At 35.6% G+C, this 20650-nt stretch overlaps 1 protein-coding gene across 1 annotated transcript in view; it reads left to right on the forward strand.

Moving 5' to 3' along the window:
* Window positions 1-20650, forward strand: part of MTA3 (metastasis associated 1 family member 3) — a 105447-nt gene that overhangs the window by 63278 nt on the left and 21519 nt on the right. The window contains exons 15-17 of the mRNA XM_065753588.1: window positions 7141-7227; window positions 11402-11548; window positions 19100-19131. Of these exons, the coding sequence (XP_065609660.1) occupies window positions 7141-7227; window positions 11402-11548; window positions 19100-19131 (266 nt within the window). The remainder of the gene's footprint in view (window positions 1-7140; window positions 7228-11401; window positions 11549-19099; window positions 19132-20650) is intronic.

Consider the following 20650-nt stretch of genomic DNA (forward strand, 5'->3'; position numbering starts at 1 on the left):
GTACTTTCATGGGGCAATTGTTTCCAAGGCTGGACTGTGCTTATATTTTTAACCCTTAATACAAAATAACTGTTATTTTCTGAGAGGAAATGATTGCACCTTTTAACTTAATTGGTACTGATTTCTACTAAATCGTGGAGGAAAATTAATTGTAGAATTAGGTTCACTTGAACCTTGAGTCTTTTATCTTTAGCTCTATTTCTTACTGCAGATGAACTTTTTGTTTAAGAATTTGGAGGGGGGAGATTTAATCCAAGCCTTAATCATCATAGTAGAATAAATATTACAGTTGCTTCTCTACTTTTAAAACAGAGGTGAAAAGCTGAACTTTTCAATATGGAAGTCGTTCTTTTATCAGATTAACAATGTTGTGACTGCTACATCTTTGTTCCTTTAAAGTACTGCATCAGATTAACATCAGGAACAATTTTGGTTTTTCCTGTAGCTTTTGTCTTTTATTTTTCATTTTACGTAAAGTAATTGGACCTTGAAATTTTGTCTTTGTGAATACTGATGGTCCTGTTTAGATCTAACATTGTGTCATGGTTTTGTGGATTGGAGGGAAATAATGGTTGTTGCTACCTAAAAATAAGCATAGATTGGAGGGAAAAAAAATCAGCTCTTGGATGTTCTTTAAGTAGAACAGTTAAATAAATTTATAGCGCTGCAAAGCAAGTTAGATCTCACAAAATGTAGTTAATGTTTGTGTGTAAATTCACACATATACACATTTTCCTTACAATCTTGCAATCTTCCTATAGAACTTTAGTGTTCCTACCTGCATACAATTTTTTTGTCATATTCTTGCTCCAGTAAAGCCCCTTAAGGAAATTGTTGAATAATTCACTGTTCTAGTTTCATTCCTGTACTTTTTTCTGTTGACCTGTGTTCAGTGCACTATGTAGATTTGTTGTATCTAAAAAGACTCTTTTTTCATGAATGCTTTGAATCTTTAAATGGTAGCTTGATATTAATCATTTAAATGAAGTACTGAATTAGCAGTAATAATATTTTGAATGCCACTCAGTAGTTACAATATTGAATGAATGTTTGTGTTGATGTTGCAACATTCATGCTTAGAAGATAACCTGGCCAAAATAGGTTGTGATATGGCAGGCACGAGATGGTTAGGATGTCCAAGAGCTGATTAAGGATTTGAAATTTGTTTGCCATATTGGTGCACTGAAACTTGAGTCTCTTTTATTAATGACTCGTTCTAAGAATTAAATAATTCTGTGTGTGTAGAGCCAGTGCTGGGAGCTGTAACTGCATTTCACAGCTTATTGTAGTAGGCACCATGCCAATGTTATTAGTCTCTCAGAAACTTTAAATTCTAAATAAAGGAGGATGGCAGGGCACTCTAACCCCAGCAACTTATCAAGTTTTGTGCCTTCTTAGTCTTAGGCAAACTGTCGAAGTGCCAGGCAGTTGATAAAATTAATTACCTTTTATGAGAAAGGAAGTCTGAACAAGCAGATTTCTAGCTTTCATTTTCTAGTTTTTACTAGCTTTCTCGTGAAAGTAAATTGTTTTTTGCATTCTCTTTGAATTTTCTGTAGATATTACTTTTGTCTTGGAGGATGCTTTTGTAATGCTAAAACAAACAAGCAAAACCCCACAAATTCCAAAGCACTTATTTGATTCCTATAACTACCCACATCATCTCCCTCTGCCCGTTACATCTGCTGGCAGAGAAAAAGGCTGTATTCTGTGCTCTTCATTCCTTTGGTTAGCTTAAAGAATTAGATTTTTCTCATTAGTGAACCATGTAGCATGACCTCAGCTCTGGTGCCAGCAGGAGATAATGGAGAAGATGCATTCACATCTCAGTTTAATCTCCAAATGGTCACCAGAAGGTTGAGAGAGCATGGAGGTCTCTCGCTAGGAGAACAATTCATCATGTAAATTGCAAGCTTCATTCTGCCTAGAGATAATAGACTTGCATTAGTTGTTGACTATTATAAACTTGTCTGGTGGATTTTTTAGAAATAATTACAATTGGTGAACTGTTTCTGTATGAAAACTTTCATGCTCTAAATCAGGCAAAATATCCAACTCAAGTGGGTTTGTTTTCCACAATCAGAGGTCAGCTGGCGGTAGATCCAATCTTACAAGCTGTTGATGCATGACAGTGAACCATGTATGTGTGAACCTCACTTCCTCTGTGAAGTTTTGTTTCATTGGTTGTTTTTTGTTTGCTTGTTTTTTTCTTCCTCACATACAGTTTCATGGACACAATTATCTATAATGATCGCAGTAATTTAAATGTGGGTAGTTACGCTGTCTGTACAGATGTGGTTGACAAAATGTTCTCAGTGGACAGTAAATGGAAATAGATATACTGTCTACGATCAAAATATATGCCTTTAAGTCTGCAGATACGATAACAGATGTTTGGTACACGATGCAGTGTCGTACGATACTGTTTGTTAAAGACAAGTGAAAATTGAGTAGTATATGCAAAGGTCTTGTTACTGATCTGTCTTTCTAAGCATACAGTATTGTGTACTGGCAAAACACTACCCATTCTTCTTAAGTGAATAACATTTACCAGTATAGAAATAAAAATAATCTCTTTATCTTCTTGATTTTGATAGCTGCAGAAGATCTTTCAGCTGTATGTAGGATGAAAACATTTGCTCTACTATAATCTTTGTTTTTTTAGCCTGCAAAATAATCCAAAGAATATGCAGACTTTTTTTTTTTTTTTGCAACGTTATTAAGAAGAAAAAAATTCAGAGAATATCTTCTGTAAATTTGTTGGATATTTGTTAGGGTTTTGGCAGAGCTATGTTGGAATGATAGAAATAACTCACAAATGAGGATCGCTAACCTTAAGAGGTCTACAAATCTAGTAAGTAAAAAAAAAATTAAATAAATTAAAACCCCTTTCAAATTCTAAAGAACAAGCTTCATTCACTATCACCTCCTTGGAATGCCTGATTTCCTTGATATTCACAACTCTCATCCCTTTTTTAGGTTGAGAACTTAGTCCGTTTAAAACCTCATAGAGAATCCATTTCATATTGTGGTTCATAATGTTGTTTTCTGTATTGCTCACTATTTTGCTCCTGGTTTTAACTGGGATAGAGTTGACTTTTCCTTCATAACGTCTGGTATGATGTTGTGTTTTGGTTTTAGAAGAAAAACAGCCTAATAACACACTGATGTTTTAGTCACTGCTGAGTAGCTCTATAAGTAGCCAGGGACATTTCAGTTTTTCACATTCCCTTATTGCCCTGCCACCAAGGGGCCCAGGGGGCACAAAGAGCTGAGGGGACAGAACCAGGACAGCTGACCTGAACTGCCCAAGGAGATATTCCGTGACATATGGCATCATGTGGAAAAAATGAAAAATGGTGGGGAGTTGACTAGGGGGGCATCTATTGCCCAGGTACATGCTGGGCATCGATCAGCAGGTGGTGAGCAACTGCTTGTGCATCACTTGATTTTTTTTTGTGTGTGTGTGTATATATATATGTATATAATTACTATTATATTTTTTTCTCTTTTGTCTTTGCAAATAGATTTTATCTCACCCCATAAGATCTACTTTTTTTTTTTTGGGGGGGGGGGAGGGGGGTGTGGGGTTGTTTGTTTGTTTGTTTTTTTTTATTTCCACCATTCAATTGGGGGTTGAAGGGAGTGAGTGAACAACCTTGTGGTGCTGAGCTACCTGCTGGGTTCAATCACAGTACTCATAGTAGTTTCTAGTACTGTAATATTTTCGCCGTTGTTTCACCAAGGAACTGCTTTCAAATTTTCCCCAGCTATTTATAGAAGCTGTTTGCACTGACACTGAGAATGCATGGTGGTCATTCAGAACTCATTGTTTTATCTGTATATTACAGTCATTTTACTCTTGAACCTCAAGTTTACTGTTTAATCCTGCTGATATCCTCTTCAATCAGTTTTAGTTTTGATTATGCTCAGTCATTTATTTCTCGGCAACTTTAACTCCATAATCTCATCTTTTCCTAACAATTTAAATGTTGAGCAGTGCAGATCCTTTTGGGATTGCATAGATAATTACTTTTAATCAGGCTCTAATCCCTGACGGAACTTTCTCTTTTACTTTTCAGTGGCTATGATGTGATAGTCTTTTGTCACATGTTTTGGCAAAAGCTGTTTGAAATTCCAACTTTAATGCCAGATCACATGTGTGTGAGTGTATCAAGATCCTTCAGGAGATCCTGACACTTGCAGTCACTGTTTTCCAGAACGTGTGTATGCTGGGGCCTGTGAATCTCTGATCCCACCACTTAAATAAATCTCAGGGCCTTTTGTCAGTCTCTGAGGATAGAGATGCTACAGCCCCTCTGGCGTAATTGCAGGTGGCCATAAGTCTCACCTTGGCCTTCCTATTTCAACACTGGCCAGACCCAGTTCCCTCAGCCTCTATGTGTCCTGCACTGGAGGCCACCAGCCTGGTGACTCTCCAGTAGCTGGAACTGCTCCAGTATATCCATCTCTTTGTAGTGGCAATCCCAGAATTCAACAGTGGTTTCACAACAGCCAAGAAGAGGGGGACGGTGCTGGCTGCACCCATGCTAGTTAGGCCTAGCACGCAGTTGTCTTTGTTGCAAGGGCATGCTGCTGAATTCTGTGAACACAATGGAAGTGTTTTTCATTTTCAAGGCCATTGTTGGCTCTTGGTGTTTCTGTATTTGAGCTGTATGCCTCTATTAATAGCTCAATCCTTTGCCAGTCTACAGAACTACTCACTGAAGAAAGTTATCATATTTGCTGTGTTTTTGTTCTCATGAACTGAGAGGGATTTAAGCAATAACTATACAACAGTGCTGTATATGCTCAGTAGTTTCTATCTGGATGAATTCTACCTGGTCTCATAGACTTGTTTTTGTTCACTGATCAATTTGTTTTGAAATATTTCCTGTGGATACTTTTATGTGAAATAGTTTTCATGCTTTTATTTTCTCATAAGTTTCTCAGCAGTGAACACCAATACAAAGAATTAGTCTATTTTTTTCTGACAAGTCTTTAACTGTCCTGTATATTTGCATCACACCTTGATCATCTCATATTGCTACAGGTACTAGTACGCTTCTTGCTTTTGACGTGTTTAAAAAAAATACACGCCATAAGATACAATGCTTCATTTTTAAAAATTGTTCATTATTTTTTTGCAATGCTGTTTTTATTTCTCATTGCTTCCGTAATTCCACTGGCCTTATTAAGACTTTTGGTGTCTATATGGATAGTCATGTTTGATGTTTTTTGTTGTTGTTTTGCACATGTTGGATTTTGCAAGTAGTACATAAAGGTCGTGAGCTCTATACCCTTTATTATGGGAGTTCCAAACTGTGGATTGAAGTCTGCCGTTGTTAAATGTGTCACTGACAGCGGTGCTTTGGAATACCCACCAAGTACCATTGCTGGACAATTTTTTGCATCAAGTGTGGAAACCACACTCTTTCCACAGTCTGTACTCTCAGTCAGTGTGTTAGCATCTCACTATGATTCTATGATGCCTTTTATTTTTTTCATACACAGTGAAAACATGTAGATGGAAAAATGTCTTGCTAATTTCTTTGTAGTCAATGCTTTACTATTCCCACAGTAACTATAAAATATTCACTGCATAGCCTGTGCTTATTTTACTAAGAGAGTCAGTGGAAATGCTTCCTTCTACTGTCACTTAAAATAGTTCAAGTATTTTGGAATGTTAAAAAATATTCCAGGCACTAGCTACAATGGGTTTTCTTCACTGAACACAACATATGTTGTTACTTACATTATGAAAAAAAATAGCATTGAAACAAGCCAAGTATTGTCTGCTGGATTTGAATTACCTGTGAACAGTCTCTTGTACTTCAGTCATTGCTGTGGTTACGTCACCTGTGCTTTTTTTGCACAGAATATATATAGATGGTAAATGTTATGTTTTTCCTCAAAGATAGATTGTTCTGTATAGCGTATTACCCACTTGATGTAGGTGTAATCACTGCATGTAATGTACTCATTCCTCTGTGCGGTATTGAAACACACAGGAATATTTTAGTAACATGCCATGTGGATACAAAGTGCAATTATAATCACTATAATCTATTTTTAATATCTAGCCCTGTAAAGCTTATTAGAAAATGCAGATTTATGTGCACGTGAAACACATACAAAGAAAAATGTGCGTGGTTGTATGTGTATGTGAGAAGAAAGTATATGTGAGACAGTTCTAGATCTATGAAATCAAAATGTGAATGCAGTTTTGTATGATATTTATGTTCTAGGAGTACTCTTTATAGGGGATTATTCATGTAATCTTGTAATAACAGATGACCCATTCTTTTCAAGGAGTTTAAAAAGAAAGCTTATTCCAGTAATCTTGAAACAGCTTAATGAAACCTGGAGTCCTATGGATTTTTGCCTTGGGTCCATAGATTCTAATCCCAAAGGATGAACCACTTTGTAATAACACTTCTGTGTTTGGGGCATGTAGAAGGACTATGGTTGGGTATTCTCAGTGCCTTCAAAGGTGTGAGATTGTAGTCTTAGCATCAAACTTAGGTAGTTACTGAGCTGCTTATTTTCATTTTGTTTGCAGGAATTTTGTCTTTGAGACCTTTGAGCTCTGGCATACATACTTGGTTACAAGTTGGCCAATTAGCTCAAATGTTATAGTAAAGGGTTTTTTTTTTCCTGTTACTGTTTTCTTTTTTGGTTAAGATTAATCTTTCTGTGATAGTCACTGTGAAATTATGTGAATCACCGTACTGTGGGAGTAAAACATGGCAGAATTCAGACTTCAGAATTAAAGGCCTCCAAGTCAATAAAGTGAAGAAGTCAGTGTAAATTCCTGCTAATAGCCAGAGCTGCCTTTATTTTATGATGTTTTCATTTGTCTAGTTGACTGTATCCAAAATGACTTTGTATGCAAAATGGAATTTCTGATAGATCTTAAATTAACTTTTAAATAATTTAAAAATCAAGTAAGTGAAGACATAGTCTACATTTAAATATCTATTATTGTTAGCACTGATGGGGAGAAAAAAAAAGGGGAAAGAGAAGAAATTAAACAAGAAATTCGTGGTAAAAATAGAAGCCAGAAACTGGCTGGTGTGTCCTATTTATATCTGTAATGGTGAAATATTTAAACTGAGTTTTATTCTTTAAAATTCTTAGATGCAGATCGGCATTATGAAATTGCTGGAAATCCCCTGAAGATCAAAAGCACCAGAAAACCACTGTCATGTATCATTGGGTATTTAGGTGGGTATCTTCCTCCAGTGTAAAATAAATAAAGTGGTTATTTGGTATTTACTGATACTTAGAAATTCTGTATGCATAAAACGAGAGAATTTTGCTTTTAATAATAGGAAAATTGTGAAGTGAATAAATCAATAAATATTCTGGTCTACTACTGTACTCAGCAGGGAATTAGTGTGATTGATCATGAAAAATGTAGGCAGAAGTCTTTCTGATACTGGTTCAAAATGGTGGAGTGAAAGCTGATGTAATTTACAATGGGAAAAATAGTCTGGCATTTTGAAAACATTTGTTATTTAAAAAAATAGTCCTCTTTTTAAGAAACTGACAATTAAATGTTTACATGATCATCTAAGATATGAAATACCAGAGAGGCTTTTTATTTATCCTGAAAAAAATACAGAAATCAATCCGTTGATCAGAAGCAGGGAGTAATTCTGCAGAATATCATCAGCATTCTACAGAAGAAGAACTCATCTTAGGTGCTTCTGCTCAATATTTAAACCAACAGGAGGCTGCTTGTTGTACAACAAATAAACAGTAATGGTCTCATGACTTACTGGTACAGAAATCAGATACAAATGTGGTTATGACTGTTATTCCAGAACATCAAATTTAACAAAATCCAAGTTTTAAAAAGAACAGGATAATGAAGAATTGATATCCACTCTCACAGAATTTTGATTCTTCCTCCTCTGGATTATAAGGAAAAAGTGGTACCTTCCAGCATGCATCCCAGCCATGTGTTCTATGTTACTTATGTTCCTATCAGAAAGGATGAGAGAGGGGCTAATTCCTCTTACTGGGATGAGATGTAGTTGAGGGAGGGGATGGCTCATCTGGCTGACCCTATTTACGTAGCCAGAAAAAGAAAGGACAGCATGAATATTTTAGGAAAATTTGTATGTTTTTAATGCCACTTTGTTAAGGCTGTAAGGGATCATCTTAGTACTTCTGAGATCAGAGGTCGGTAGATTTAATGAGAGTAAATGGATGGATGATGTTAGGTAACATTATGTGCACTTAGGTGAGCGTTTTGTGAAGATGATTAACAATGCTAAAATATACAAGGTATCTGTACAGTCTGTGTATCTTCTGAGTGTATGAGAAGTGAAATACCTCAATAGAAAGCAAATAGTGCCTGTTATAGGGATATGAAGTGCACCCTTCTGGACGTAAGATGGCTAGAAAGTGGTATTATTTGGATGGGGAGGCTGGGTAATAACAACGTGTTCCAGTGACTAAGTAGTGCTTTTGTTATTTATTTTAAAATTTGTTGTTAAGTGTCATTTGATAGCTCTCAAAAGAGGTAGTTGCTTTCCTATTAAAATCCATGCCATGCCGTGCCCACAAGCATTTATTGAAATGCTGTTAACTGTACCTCACAGTCTCAACATTTTTGATCCCTTCTGGAGTGACAGAAAGGATATCAGTGCCCAGCACATTCTAGACCATTGCCTTCCTTAGTCTCTTCTGCTTCAGGGCTGCCAGTTCCCCAGGTGAGATAGGTTAAGTACTAAAAGTAAGCCCTGTCCTCTAGAGAGCTGGAGCTAATCCCCTGTAATCTTGTCAATCTTCACTGCGCTTATGAAACAAACCCTTCTAAGGTGAGTCCCTGAATAATTCAATGCCCTATATTACCTCTTAGTTATGAGGAAGCCAATCTAGTGTTTCCAGCAGGGATGTGTGCTGAGAAGAGATGAGAGAGATACAGCTGCTTAAGCACCTATGGAATTCAGGCTGCTTATTTAAGCGACTCAGCAGGAAACTTCAAATTTTCTTAGCATTCTTTGCATGTGTGTATAATACCTCAGTGACATTAGTGGAAGTGGGAGTTTTTGAGTTCTTATTGCTATTGCTTGAGGCTGCAAGTCAGTCTCATAACAAAGGTTCCTAGTATGTAATTGAAGTATCGTTTCCCTTCTCAGTTCATTTTTATTTTTATTTCAGAAGTGATCATGGAATCTGAATCTGTCCACTTGGTTATTTGTTCCATAGCTATTGGGATAATTTGGATTATTTGCACGTTATATTTAGTTCTCTAAGTTAGTAGAAGCTGCAAGTGAATAGGAGACTTCAGTGAAAAAAAGTACTAGGGAGTAGAATAAGAGTAATAGCAGTGGCAATAAAAAGATCCCTCAAAGTGCAAATATTCGGAGCAAGTCTATAGGTAGAGCATGAGAGTAGATGGTGTAAGGACTCAAGATGTTGAGAAATGATCCTAATTACATTTATTTGTAAAACCTGGTCCTGCTACTTCATTCATCTGCAGAAAGATAAACGAGAGTCTTAGTGGCAAACTGAGGATTGATTTCCTCTAAACTGAAGAAATGTCGAAGGAAGGAACTGCATCCTTCTTCAGCTGTTTGCACATCCTGGAAATACAGTTATATCTCCTTTATACTTTAGGCAGGTGACTTCTAGTTTGTTGATCCAACACTGGGGATTATTTTGCTTGCTGCTGGAGCTCTTTTGCAAAGAGGTAATATTTTAGTGGTATTAGCCCTGAATATTAATTATTTCCTTCTGAAAATTGCCAGAGATTGCCAAATGAGTATTTTAGAATCCAAGCTCTTAAGTAAATAGTGAGAATATCAGAGACTTTGAACTAGCCTTTATATGCGCAGCCTTACAGGACTGTTTTGAAGCTGTTACCAACGCCCTGGTTTCATGTTATTCTAACAACTAAAAATGTGTTATTCTGCTCCACTCTTTAATCTAAATCACTTGAAACATCTGGGATAAGAGCTTTTAAGAGTAAGATGACATGCTGTGATCAAATCATTAGACAGTCTTCCAGTGTGAAGTTTATTGGTGCTGTCCTTTCCCACTGAGCAGCCTGGCTGACTCCCTCTGGCTGTCGTACTCCTTTTCTATAGATAAAGTTGTGTGGCTTTCCCACCTCCCTTTTTTCTGCCAATTAAAGTTTGTTATGGTTGCCTAAGACCTTTTGCTGAGCTCCCTGACTCCTGGTGCGGGTAGGTGTGAAGGCTTGCAATGAGAATGGGTGTGTGCACTCTCATACTGGGCTATAGTACTTTGGAAAGAAAAAGAAATGTGCTATCGGAGTGGACTTTGACTCCTGTACAGTGGTTTCTTCTGCATAATATTACCATGAGCAGCAGAGGCTGGAGGCCTTCCTCCTTGGGCCTCCTTTTAGATGTTGCATATTCCCAGCTTGTGTGCTTGAATTTATCAACAAAAAAAAGCAGAGAGGAGCACTCTTCAGGTGCAAACCTGGGCTACAGAAGTACTTCATTTTTATTTTTTCCTTCTTTTCTCGCTCTCTGCAGATAGAGATGATGTGCTCTCCAGCCTCCCATACCCACAGGGCCTTGCTCAGAGGCCATCTTTACTGGCAGGGCACTTGGGCGGCAGGCCTCAGCCAGGCCACAGGCCTTGGGCAGCCTGTGTGGCACTGGGTGCAGCTGCCCGGTGACTTTGTCAGCTTCATCTGGCAAATTACTGTGAAATTTCTGTGCAAACACAGCAACTACCTGCTCTGAATCTCACTATGTAGATGAGTTTCACCACCTTTTATGTACTTTTCTTCTTCCATCTCTAAAACAATCCTCCTGCATGAATTCTTTTAGACGCTCTGGATATTTGTATCTACAGTAATGGTTCTGTACTGGAGTCTGGCAGTGCCTAGGTAATCAAGTGCAATCTTGACATTTTTGATCCTGCTGCAGTTTTGGGGTAGTGCTGTAGCTTGCTCCCTGATCCTTACATCTAGCAACTAGTATTTCAGATGATCCCTTACAACTTGCTCTTTTGACAGAAAAAATTGAATAAGACATAATGGAGGCTTCTGTGTTGTAAAATGCTTTTATTTGCTTGACTGACAATTTGTAGGTATATAGCTGCAATACAAAACCCAAAAGAAGAAGAAAATGAAAACAAAACTGCTTCAGTTTGATCTATATTTCTCTTCACCTGCGAATACCTTACATGACTGTAGTAAACTCAGGCAATCTAAATTTAATTTGATTATTTATTGTCTGGAAGAACCAATAAGTATGAAGGTGTGTTCAAATTGTTATTCAATGCCCTATAAACACATTCATGCTGAAGAAACCCACTTCCATTTTACTAGAAAGTACAGTGTAAATTTGGTAAACCAAGTAGACTAAAAGCCTTTTAGATCAAATCTGTCTCCCCCTTTTGTCTTAAACAGAGATTCACCCTGCAGTGAAACCCAATGTAATCAGATCAACAGCAAGCCTTCAAAGTCCAAGTATGAAACGACTGCTTGCACCCTCCAATCACTCTTCATTAAGTATTCTGGGAAAAAGAAACTATAGCCATCATAACGGTCTTGATGGTAAGTGAAGGAATATGAAAGAAACATTCTATTAATTTTCTGAATTGCACAATTTTCTGTGAACCTAAGCCAGCAAAATTTTATGACTCTTCTGTGAAGTATATGTTTTTAAGAAATGACATTAAATACGAGAGCACAGTCATAGAGATGTAAGGTATAGACAGCATCTTTTCAACACTGATTCTTAATGCAATTAATGGCGGTGCATACTCATTGAGCGTGAGCATTCATTAATGCCACATCTTACAAAGCCTGTTTGTACCATTTTTTTTTCCTAATCTTTCAACTCTACATAGAAGCATAAGAAAGGAACAAAGCAAATTTAGTGAAAATGGAAAGATGTTGCCTTACTGTGTTTTTATTTGAAGAAATATTTTGCCGAGATATGCATTGCATTTCTTGAATTCTTCTTGTGAGATGCAACTTCTGTAAGTAATTAAATTGTTTGCTCTGTGGTGTTGTAAGTAAAAAATCTGAAAGAAGTTCAGTTCTGAAGTAGGCTGTTCAAGATATTATTAGCACAGAAGAGGTGACTTTCTGTTTTCGTGTTTAACAGGTCAAGTTAGATATGAGAATAATTTTTTTTTTTAGACAAGATAATAGAAATGCTATTCCAAATGCAGGAGGGAAAGCTCAATCCATTATTTTACCAGAACAGTCATGCTTTTCTGTCATTGTCAGTGTTATTTGTATCTTGCAGTGAAAATACTTACTTTACATTTAACAAAACCTAGAAATCACTATGTTTTTCAACAAAAAGTGGATATTTACTATACACATATGACAGGATCACTTGGACCTTTGCTCACTGTGCAAACAACCGTCACATGGCAGGCAAATAACATTCATGGCAACACAAGCTATTCAGTGGACCAAGATGACAACTGTGTGATAATACAATGATGCCATTAATAGGTATAGCTATAAATGCAAAACATTTCACACAGCAGAATTTTCACTGTGAACGTTCATTGTGAAGTACCATAGTGCTGATCTGGTAGTTTCTGCATGTGATTATGAACAAAAGCTGCTTTTTTCCTCTCTAATGCCAGCCATTAGACTAGACTGTCTGTAATCTTTTGAGTAAAGAATGAATTTCACCTGGAAATAAAGATGTTGCTACGTTTCCACAGCAAAGAAAGCTGTAGCAATAAGTCCAAGGTAAACATTATTATAATGACATCCCTTTAAAAGGATGAGCTTGAAAATTTATAACGTTTTTCTTCTATTAATTTTGAATGTTCTCTTAAACTTACAGAATTTATAAAACTTGTTATTAGCCACATTGATTACTTTGTATCAAATACATAACTGTGTTAAGACAATTTGCACATAGTAGCATCTAATTTGAAAAATTACTACTGAGAACTGTAAATTGTTGCTTTAGGAAATGATTATTTCTCCTTATCTATTTTCTATGAAATCATAAAATGTATATCCACAGTCATGGAAATCTGTAAATTGTATTTTGTTCATGTAAAAATGCCTATTTTGATTCTTGTCCTAGTCTTCCCTTTAGTTAAAAAGCTGGCAAAGTGTAGTCAGTGCAAACTGCAAAATAATTTCTGAAATTCTGGATATGATTCAAGAGAGATCATGGAAATAAAATTTGTTAGACTTCTTTGTTGAACGAAAGTCAAACAGAAGTTTGATAAGTACTAAACTTAGTTACTGGCCCAAACTTATGTTTTTGATGACGTATACCCAAGTTTTCTTAACATTTGTTTCAGCATAAAATCAGATGTGTTGCCATCTTCTGCCACAAATCAACCTTAATCATAGTTTTAATTAGGATCATTGCTGGCTGCGGTCACTTGGATTACCTTAATCTCCATTTTTCAGTAGTGGATGCAGTCCTCTTGACTTTTTTATTTTCAAAATACTACTTATTGACTGTTTATGGTTTTGTTGTGTTGTAATAATTAGTAGATTCCAGAAAGCCCACTGTGGAGATGGTGATACATTCTGTCTCTCAATTTATGCTTTAATGAAATGAGGAAACAGATATAAGCACAGTGAGCTTACATTGTCTTTTTCTATAGCCATTTTCTTAATGTTGTTGACATAGAAACGTCTGCAGGTCCAGACTTGCTTTTTTAATGGTATTATATTTTTTTTAAGCCATAGAAATATGTTTACTCAAGATATACAATAATTTACAGTATTCAGGTAAATATCACAGAGGCCTTTGTAAATATATGTTTAGATTAGCATATTTCAAGTCAGTTGTATTGCCCAGGTGAGTTGAGTGCTGTGTTTTGACAGAATCTCTTACGACCAAAGTGAAGCCTTGTCTCAGATGTAAACACACATAACATTTCTTTGTCTCTATGAAACAGAAGGGAAAGACTGAGAAAAGACCGTTAGTATTTAGTTTAATGCTTTTGAGAAAGCTATGACTAAATAAGAACATGATTACAATCTCTTAGGGAAATCTTACATTAGCTTGAGTCCTGAGTACGGCCAATGCAGTACAAGGTTCTCTTTAATGTCCTATGTATGACTCTCCAGCAGAAAACTGGTGCAACTGATATAGATGAAGGAATGTGTCATTTTTGGACCATTGTTTCTTGATAAATGCTTATTTCTTTTGTTTATTTCTTATTATTTATTTTGGAGAGAAAAATATTAGAGAGCTTTTTTCTGTTCTGGAAAAATGCACAGCGTTTTGGGGATTTTTCATGCAGCAAGTATGCTGGTGCTTTTAACTACTCTGAGATACAGAATTTCCATTGCTGCTGAAAGGAAAATCAACATGAGATGTTTTTAAGTGTTTTTCAGTAGTGAAGATAGTCTCTTTCATATGGGGAAATTTGTATTTTTGGAAAATCAGTGTTGTAGAATGTTGCTTGTATCCTATCTTATAACGGGTTGATGGTGAGAAAACTTAAGCGTGACCATAAAGATCTTTATAGATATTCTGAATCTGATCTTGAAATTACTGTGCCTGAAGTTATTCCAAATGATTACTTTCACTTTCAAGCTGCTTATCTGTGCACAACAGTACCTCCAAGTAATCAAGTTTCACATCGGGCTGTTGTTTTGGTAGGTTGAGTAATGATTATTTTCCATCTAATATATGGGAAGATCAGGTGAAATTATTTTACATTACTGTAATCTCTACCAGCAGGTGTTTCCTTGTTTTCACATGTATCAGAACCAAGAGTATCCACAGAATGTCCAAGATGATACAGTCTCTGATGAAGTACAGAGATTTTTTTGTACTCAGTGATACCAATTTCATTACTTGTGGGCAGAAGTAGAAGAATCCGTTGCTCATAGCTGAAGATATTTTAATCAGCACCTATGATCCCTGTTTCCTCCTTTGAGACCTTCAGTGCTGTATTTCAGCCTGAGATGTCTTTGTAACTTCAAGAAAATTCTTTCAGCAGTCACGCTTCAGTTCCTCAGGGAATAAATTACTGAAGGATTCAGCTGTATCTAAGAATGGGAAAGCAATTTTTTAGCCCATTTTTGTAGGAACCCATGCATCTCTATCGCAGAAAGATAAGAAAGGGACATGAGCAATTGATAAAGGGAGAAGGGCCTCAAAAAATTGTACCTTCTCTCCTAGGTGCTGTTTTGGTCAGTCTCTCTCACTCTGCGACTAATGGTATTTGCTATTGAAGAGATAAACGAGGAAAGCAAGTTTATATTTCACTCATATATATATATATATATATATATATATATATATATATATATATATATATATTTCCATCAGGAATTTGAGACTCTCCATCAAGTACACGAAACTCTAAGCAGCTGCATTGAGATTCTCTGCTGAGATACCAAATGAGTAAGGAAAATCTGAAACTGGCAGTTGAATAGAAAGAACAAGCTATGTGAGATCACAAGGGGAGGTGGGGTATTTAATGGTGAACTGCCCCCAGTTTCTGCTGCTGAATAGGGAATTCTTTTAATACAAATAGTGCATAGGTATGATTTTACCACAATAGAATCTTTTATAATTGGTAGAAAAAACAGCTCTTAAAACAGTAAATAATTAGAACTACTTTCTAATCAAATTAGCTTACAAAACAGCACAGGTAGACATTCCATGAGTTGGTTTCTGGTTACTTTCCAGTGGTAATGTTTTAAAGAATTAAAGTTGCAGAAAGACGATCTAGTCTGTTGGTTAACAGGATTAGGAGCATAATTACCTCACAAATTACATGTACTGGATTTGAGATCTGGAGTTTGTGCTTAATGATTCTGTGTATGATTACTGTCAAGTGGCTTGATTATTTTTCGTAAACGGCAATTGCAGAGTACAAGTTCTGTTTCATTGCATAATGCAATATGGAAGGCACCTTCAAAAACTGCTTAAACAGTGAAATGGAAAGTTCCTGCATCTGGGGAAGACACTTTGTGATACGTTCGTATGCTTCTATGCTCTTTTGCTTTTCTTGTCTGTGTATTGTTTCTCTAGTATTTCACATTTTGATCTTGGAAGACTAAGGGTCATCCCCAAATAAATTCAAGCTCAGTTTACAATTATATGCAATAACAAGGTAATGATAAAGCTTTCACAGGGGAAGGTTTATATAAAGGCAACACTCACCTGCTAGTCTTGCTGATGACCCTGTAAATATATGTATATATTTAATAAAAAAAGTGAAAATGAATATCAGCTAAATTTTCTATCAGCAGACTGACTAAAGTTTAGCACATATAAGCAAACTATGTGAATAAAAAGGTTGGAAAAAGGCTGGTGTGATATTAAGGATGTGGCTTCTTACCTCTAAGGTAAGAAGACTCTAAGGGAAAAAAAATAAATGTCACTGGGGAATTATATGCAAACTTGAAGTAACTTGGTAGTTTGCACCTTCTTTTATGAGGGGATTCTTTCTGATTTTACCCATTACAGGTTTTACAGCGTGAAATATTACAGTTTCATAGTGCCTGTAAACAGAAAGAAACACTTGATCGGTCAGTAACATTTTTAAAGCAACTTGTAATGTGAGAAGTATATATTTTTATCATCTTATAGCTTGCTCATTTCTTTTTGAGTTCAAGACATATTTAGTTAACTGAATATGCAAGAGTTTAAATTGTGCATCAGTAGTGCTTTATTAAGTAGCCTTTGCTAGATCTAGAATCTCTTTTACTACATCTTCTTCTTAAATAGATCTTTCAGTAACTTTTTATTTATAAATATACTCAAGTCTTTTTAGAAGATATAATCTCAATTGTGAAACATTTCAGTATCTCCAGCAATGAAAACTATTCTAAAAAGATGTGCAAAAAATGAGAATAGTATCTCAACTTTCTTATAAACAGTCTGTGTGTGTAACAGCTCTTTCTTCAGTTCTTTGCTTGGTTATTAATAGGTTATCAAAATTTTAAAACCCTGGAATTAACAGCTGTTGGCATTGCATTAAGAGTGTGTGTAAATGTATTTTTGAAAAATACTTTTATAGCCTCCAGGTACCTTCTGCTATTATGTGTTGCAGTCCCCAGATCCCTCAAAAAAGATATTATTCTTGAACAGAGATAGAAGAATCATGACTAAGCATGATTTTATAGGATTAGACATATAAATTTATGCCAAAAGGATAGTACCTCTGAAGAAGGGTGAAGATATTTGTATTTCTGGAATATCTGAATATAGGAAGTATGTGTTTTAGTTAGTTTGTTTCGGTCTGTTAGTGGATGAGTGGAAATGCTGTGCAGTGCATGTTTGTATTTCACGACAGAAGAATCCACATTCTTTTTGTTTAACCCGATTTTCAGCTCTTCAGGGAATGCAGTTATGCTCTTTTAGGTTGTTTTGATGTAGTTATTGTTTTTGGTTTGGTTTGGTTTCTGGGTAGTCGGGCTTGTAAAAATAATGGGTCCTTTTCAAAGAGTTATTTCCTTCCATGGATGCTGTCTCTGGGTTTTCTTAGGAACATTCCTGACATGTTATTTGATTGGAATGTCAAAACAATAAATAAACTTGTAATAACAAAAATAACTTCACTGTAAATCTATGAATTGAGCAGATGATACGTTTCCTCACTCTACTGTGGTCTTCTCTCACTTGATAACAGTGCCAAATATACTCAGGTATTAGGAAACAGAACTTCATTTTTTTACTGCAAGTTATAAACTTGCCTGGAGGATTAGTGGCCTAAAGCTATTTTTCTGTGTGATTCTTATGAGAAATAAGAAGGGAAGAGGGATTTGGGAGAGAGTCTCACAGCTGAACTGTTTATGGCTTTAGGTAGGTTTTCACATTTACAGAATCTTCATTAATGGGACATTAATAAAAAATATTGGCATTTATCGATTTGATTAAGGATGAAGGCTTGTGAAAGCACTCATGTGGACTAGTTGCTGGAATTACTGTTGAGTGTTGATTGAATTGAAATTTCTAAGATAGAAGTACTTGTTTGATAGTTTTACTACCATTTTTCAGGTAGAGATGTGCAGCTGTTCTGTCTCTTGTCCTTTTAGTCTCTTTAATACTATTTTTAACAAAGAAGAAAAAGCCTGGAGAGTTCTTGTAAGTAAGCAAGCCAACCTCTTTCAGGATTGCAATTTGGAACTAGGGCAAGAGGAACCAAGTGTAATTGTTGTAGAACTGAGACTTCTGATTCAATTTGTGCAGAAGTGTGTGCATGTAGTATTGCCTCCTGTCTGAACTCAATGTACTATGGCCAAGGGTGCTTTACCCAAATTTTTGAGCAGGTAAATGAGATTGTAATGTCATCTCGCATCTTATAGATCTGCAGGACATTTTCTTTTTCAGTATAGTTGTTTTTTCAGTTTGTTTGGATAGTGGTTTTGTTTCTGTTTTTGATAGAAGGTTAGAAGGATGTTTAGTTATTTAAGTTATACAACTTCAAGAGAGAACACAGCTGTAATGTAACACGTGTAGTGTTATAACAACACAAAGGAAAAGTTTTCTGTCCTCAGTGAGAAAAGTAAACAACAACAAAGGAAATGTACTATAAGTTAAATAGCTCGATGAGGTCTGTGTTGGCTATTGGCTCAGTCATGATTTCTTAGCAATTTTATAGGAAATGTGAGTTCAGTTGACTGACTAGTAACTTTGTCACACATGAGATAGTAGTTAAAATTTCTGAAAGTTCTAATCCTCAATCTCATGTCAATTGATGTAAGATTCCTTGATAATTCTCACAAAATGGACCGTGTAATGTAGTTTCATAAATTTTTTTCAAATCGGAATAGTTATGAAATTATATTGATACTGTTTGATTTTTTTCTACAGTGTTAATCATTCGTGGAAGAAGATGCCGCAGTTTAAAAGGAAAATGAAAAAAAGAATTCTTGAAATATGAATTCTATTTTTTTATTTTCTTGCAGAAGAGAACAAATATGAATAGAGAATGAGTGCACGAAACAGCATACTATTGTCTGCAGTGTATTTTCAATGATGATTCTCATTTGTTTCATGAGACATATTCCCAGTCCCCACTTTTCTGATATGCTCCTTGATGTAGCTATTCAGAAATATCTTATACTTCTGAATAAACATAAGAAAATAAGGATTCTGTGGGTAAAGACAATACTCTAATGCACTGTGGTTCTTCTGTTTTCCAGAATCATCCAGCCACACTACGAGAACAATAATGGTAAGCAGAAAGAAAATTTTAGGTATAGATCAATCTGTAGAAATGATTTGTCCTTTGAAAACAAATTGGGTATATTATTGCATTATAAGTCAGCATGCTAGCATGTTTTCTTATGTCCAGTATAGCTGTTGAGTTTAAATGAGTCATTTCATGGGAAATCTTGGAGAAAATATGAGTATTTCAAAAAATCACAGTGCTGGCTGTTTAGACATATGATTATCCAATTACAATTATGGTGTTGTATGTTTAAGTTTATTTTTTATTATGTCAAATTCAAGTTGATTAAATTTCTTACATTCTATGTGCATATCACATGTCAGAGCACATTTAAAGTTCTAAACATGTTGAGTAATTTCTTGTATCATATTCCTGTGAGGTTGATTTCTGACTTTACCTCAAGTTTGATAGTTTGTGTTTCAGGAACAGAGAAACACTTTAACTGACTGACAAACTTTAAAAAAGTTAGATTAAAAAGTTTTGTGCATAAAAATGTCATTGATTTAGTGTCTGTCTTGTGTTTTTTATAGAGTGAGACGTTTTATCAGTCTCTTTTTCAGCCTCCTAATAAAAGCTAGATAAGAACTGAATAAAAATTAAAGGACAGGTCTGACTGGGAGCGTGCCTTTCTAGGAGGGATTTGGAGTGAGAGCACTTTTGGGAAGAGACTGATTTTTTGAGGCAGACTTGGAAATTTTAAAACAACCTGAAAAAAACGTGATGTCACTAGAGCCTTTGTTGTCATTCCTACAGTATTGAGTGTTCATTTAAATTACCTCTTTGGCATGTACAGCATTTGTTGGACATGTGAATTCCCACATAGAAACTTGATTCAACACAAAGGAGGGGATAAACATAATTCATTGCCTTTATCATCAGTAACCATTAATATTCTAATGCTAATGGATAAGAAATTGGTTAAGACTACAAACCACAAAAATTCAAAGCAGTTGGAGACATCGGGAAAGCAAAGTTCCCATTTTCTACGGAGTGTGATATAATCCTTGCTGTGATTAACTGGGTTTAAGTAGACTTGTTTCCACATAAGGTGTTTAATCAATGGAATTTCTCTGCTATAGCATGTTGAAAGGGATTGAAACACTTTTCAGTACTTTTTCAAATTTTGCGATTGTCAGAAAGAGAGCAGAAGGTTAATGCTGATACTGTTGAAAAAAATATTCTTAATTTCCCTGTATATTTTTTTCCCTGTTAATTTTCCTCCCAAGATAACACACATTCTGACAGTGTCTTTTCAATCTATCAAAACAGCTGCAAGAACTTAACCAAAGAAATGTTCTTTCCCTGTACAAGTGTCCTTACACAAGATATGGCCAAACTTTAAAGTGATGAGAGAGATATTTAAATAACTTGAGTTCTTGAAGTTCTTGCATTCTCAGTCTCCCCAGACCTCTTTGCTGAAAGCTTAGATCTCTCAGATTAATGCTGTGCAATCAAAGCAATATGCTGTAATTGTCCATTGCACTTAAATAAATAGAAGTGCAATTAAAAATAAGTAGGCTAA

This window comes from Cyrtonyx montezumae, unplaced genomic scaffold, assembly GCF_038088225.1.
Source record: "Cyrtonyx montezumae isolate F1298 unplaced genomic scaffold, pur_monq_1.0 scaffold_0, whole genome shotgun sequence".
NCBI classification, from domain to species: domain Eukaryota; kingdom Metazoa; phylum Chordata; class Aves; order Galliformes; family Odontophoridae; genus Cyrtonyx; species Cyrtonyx montezumae.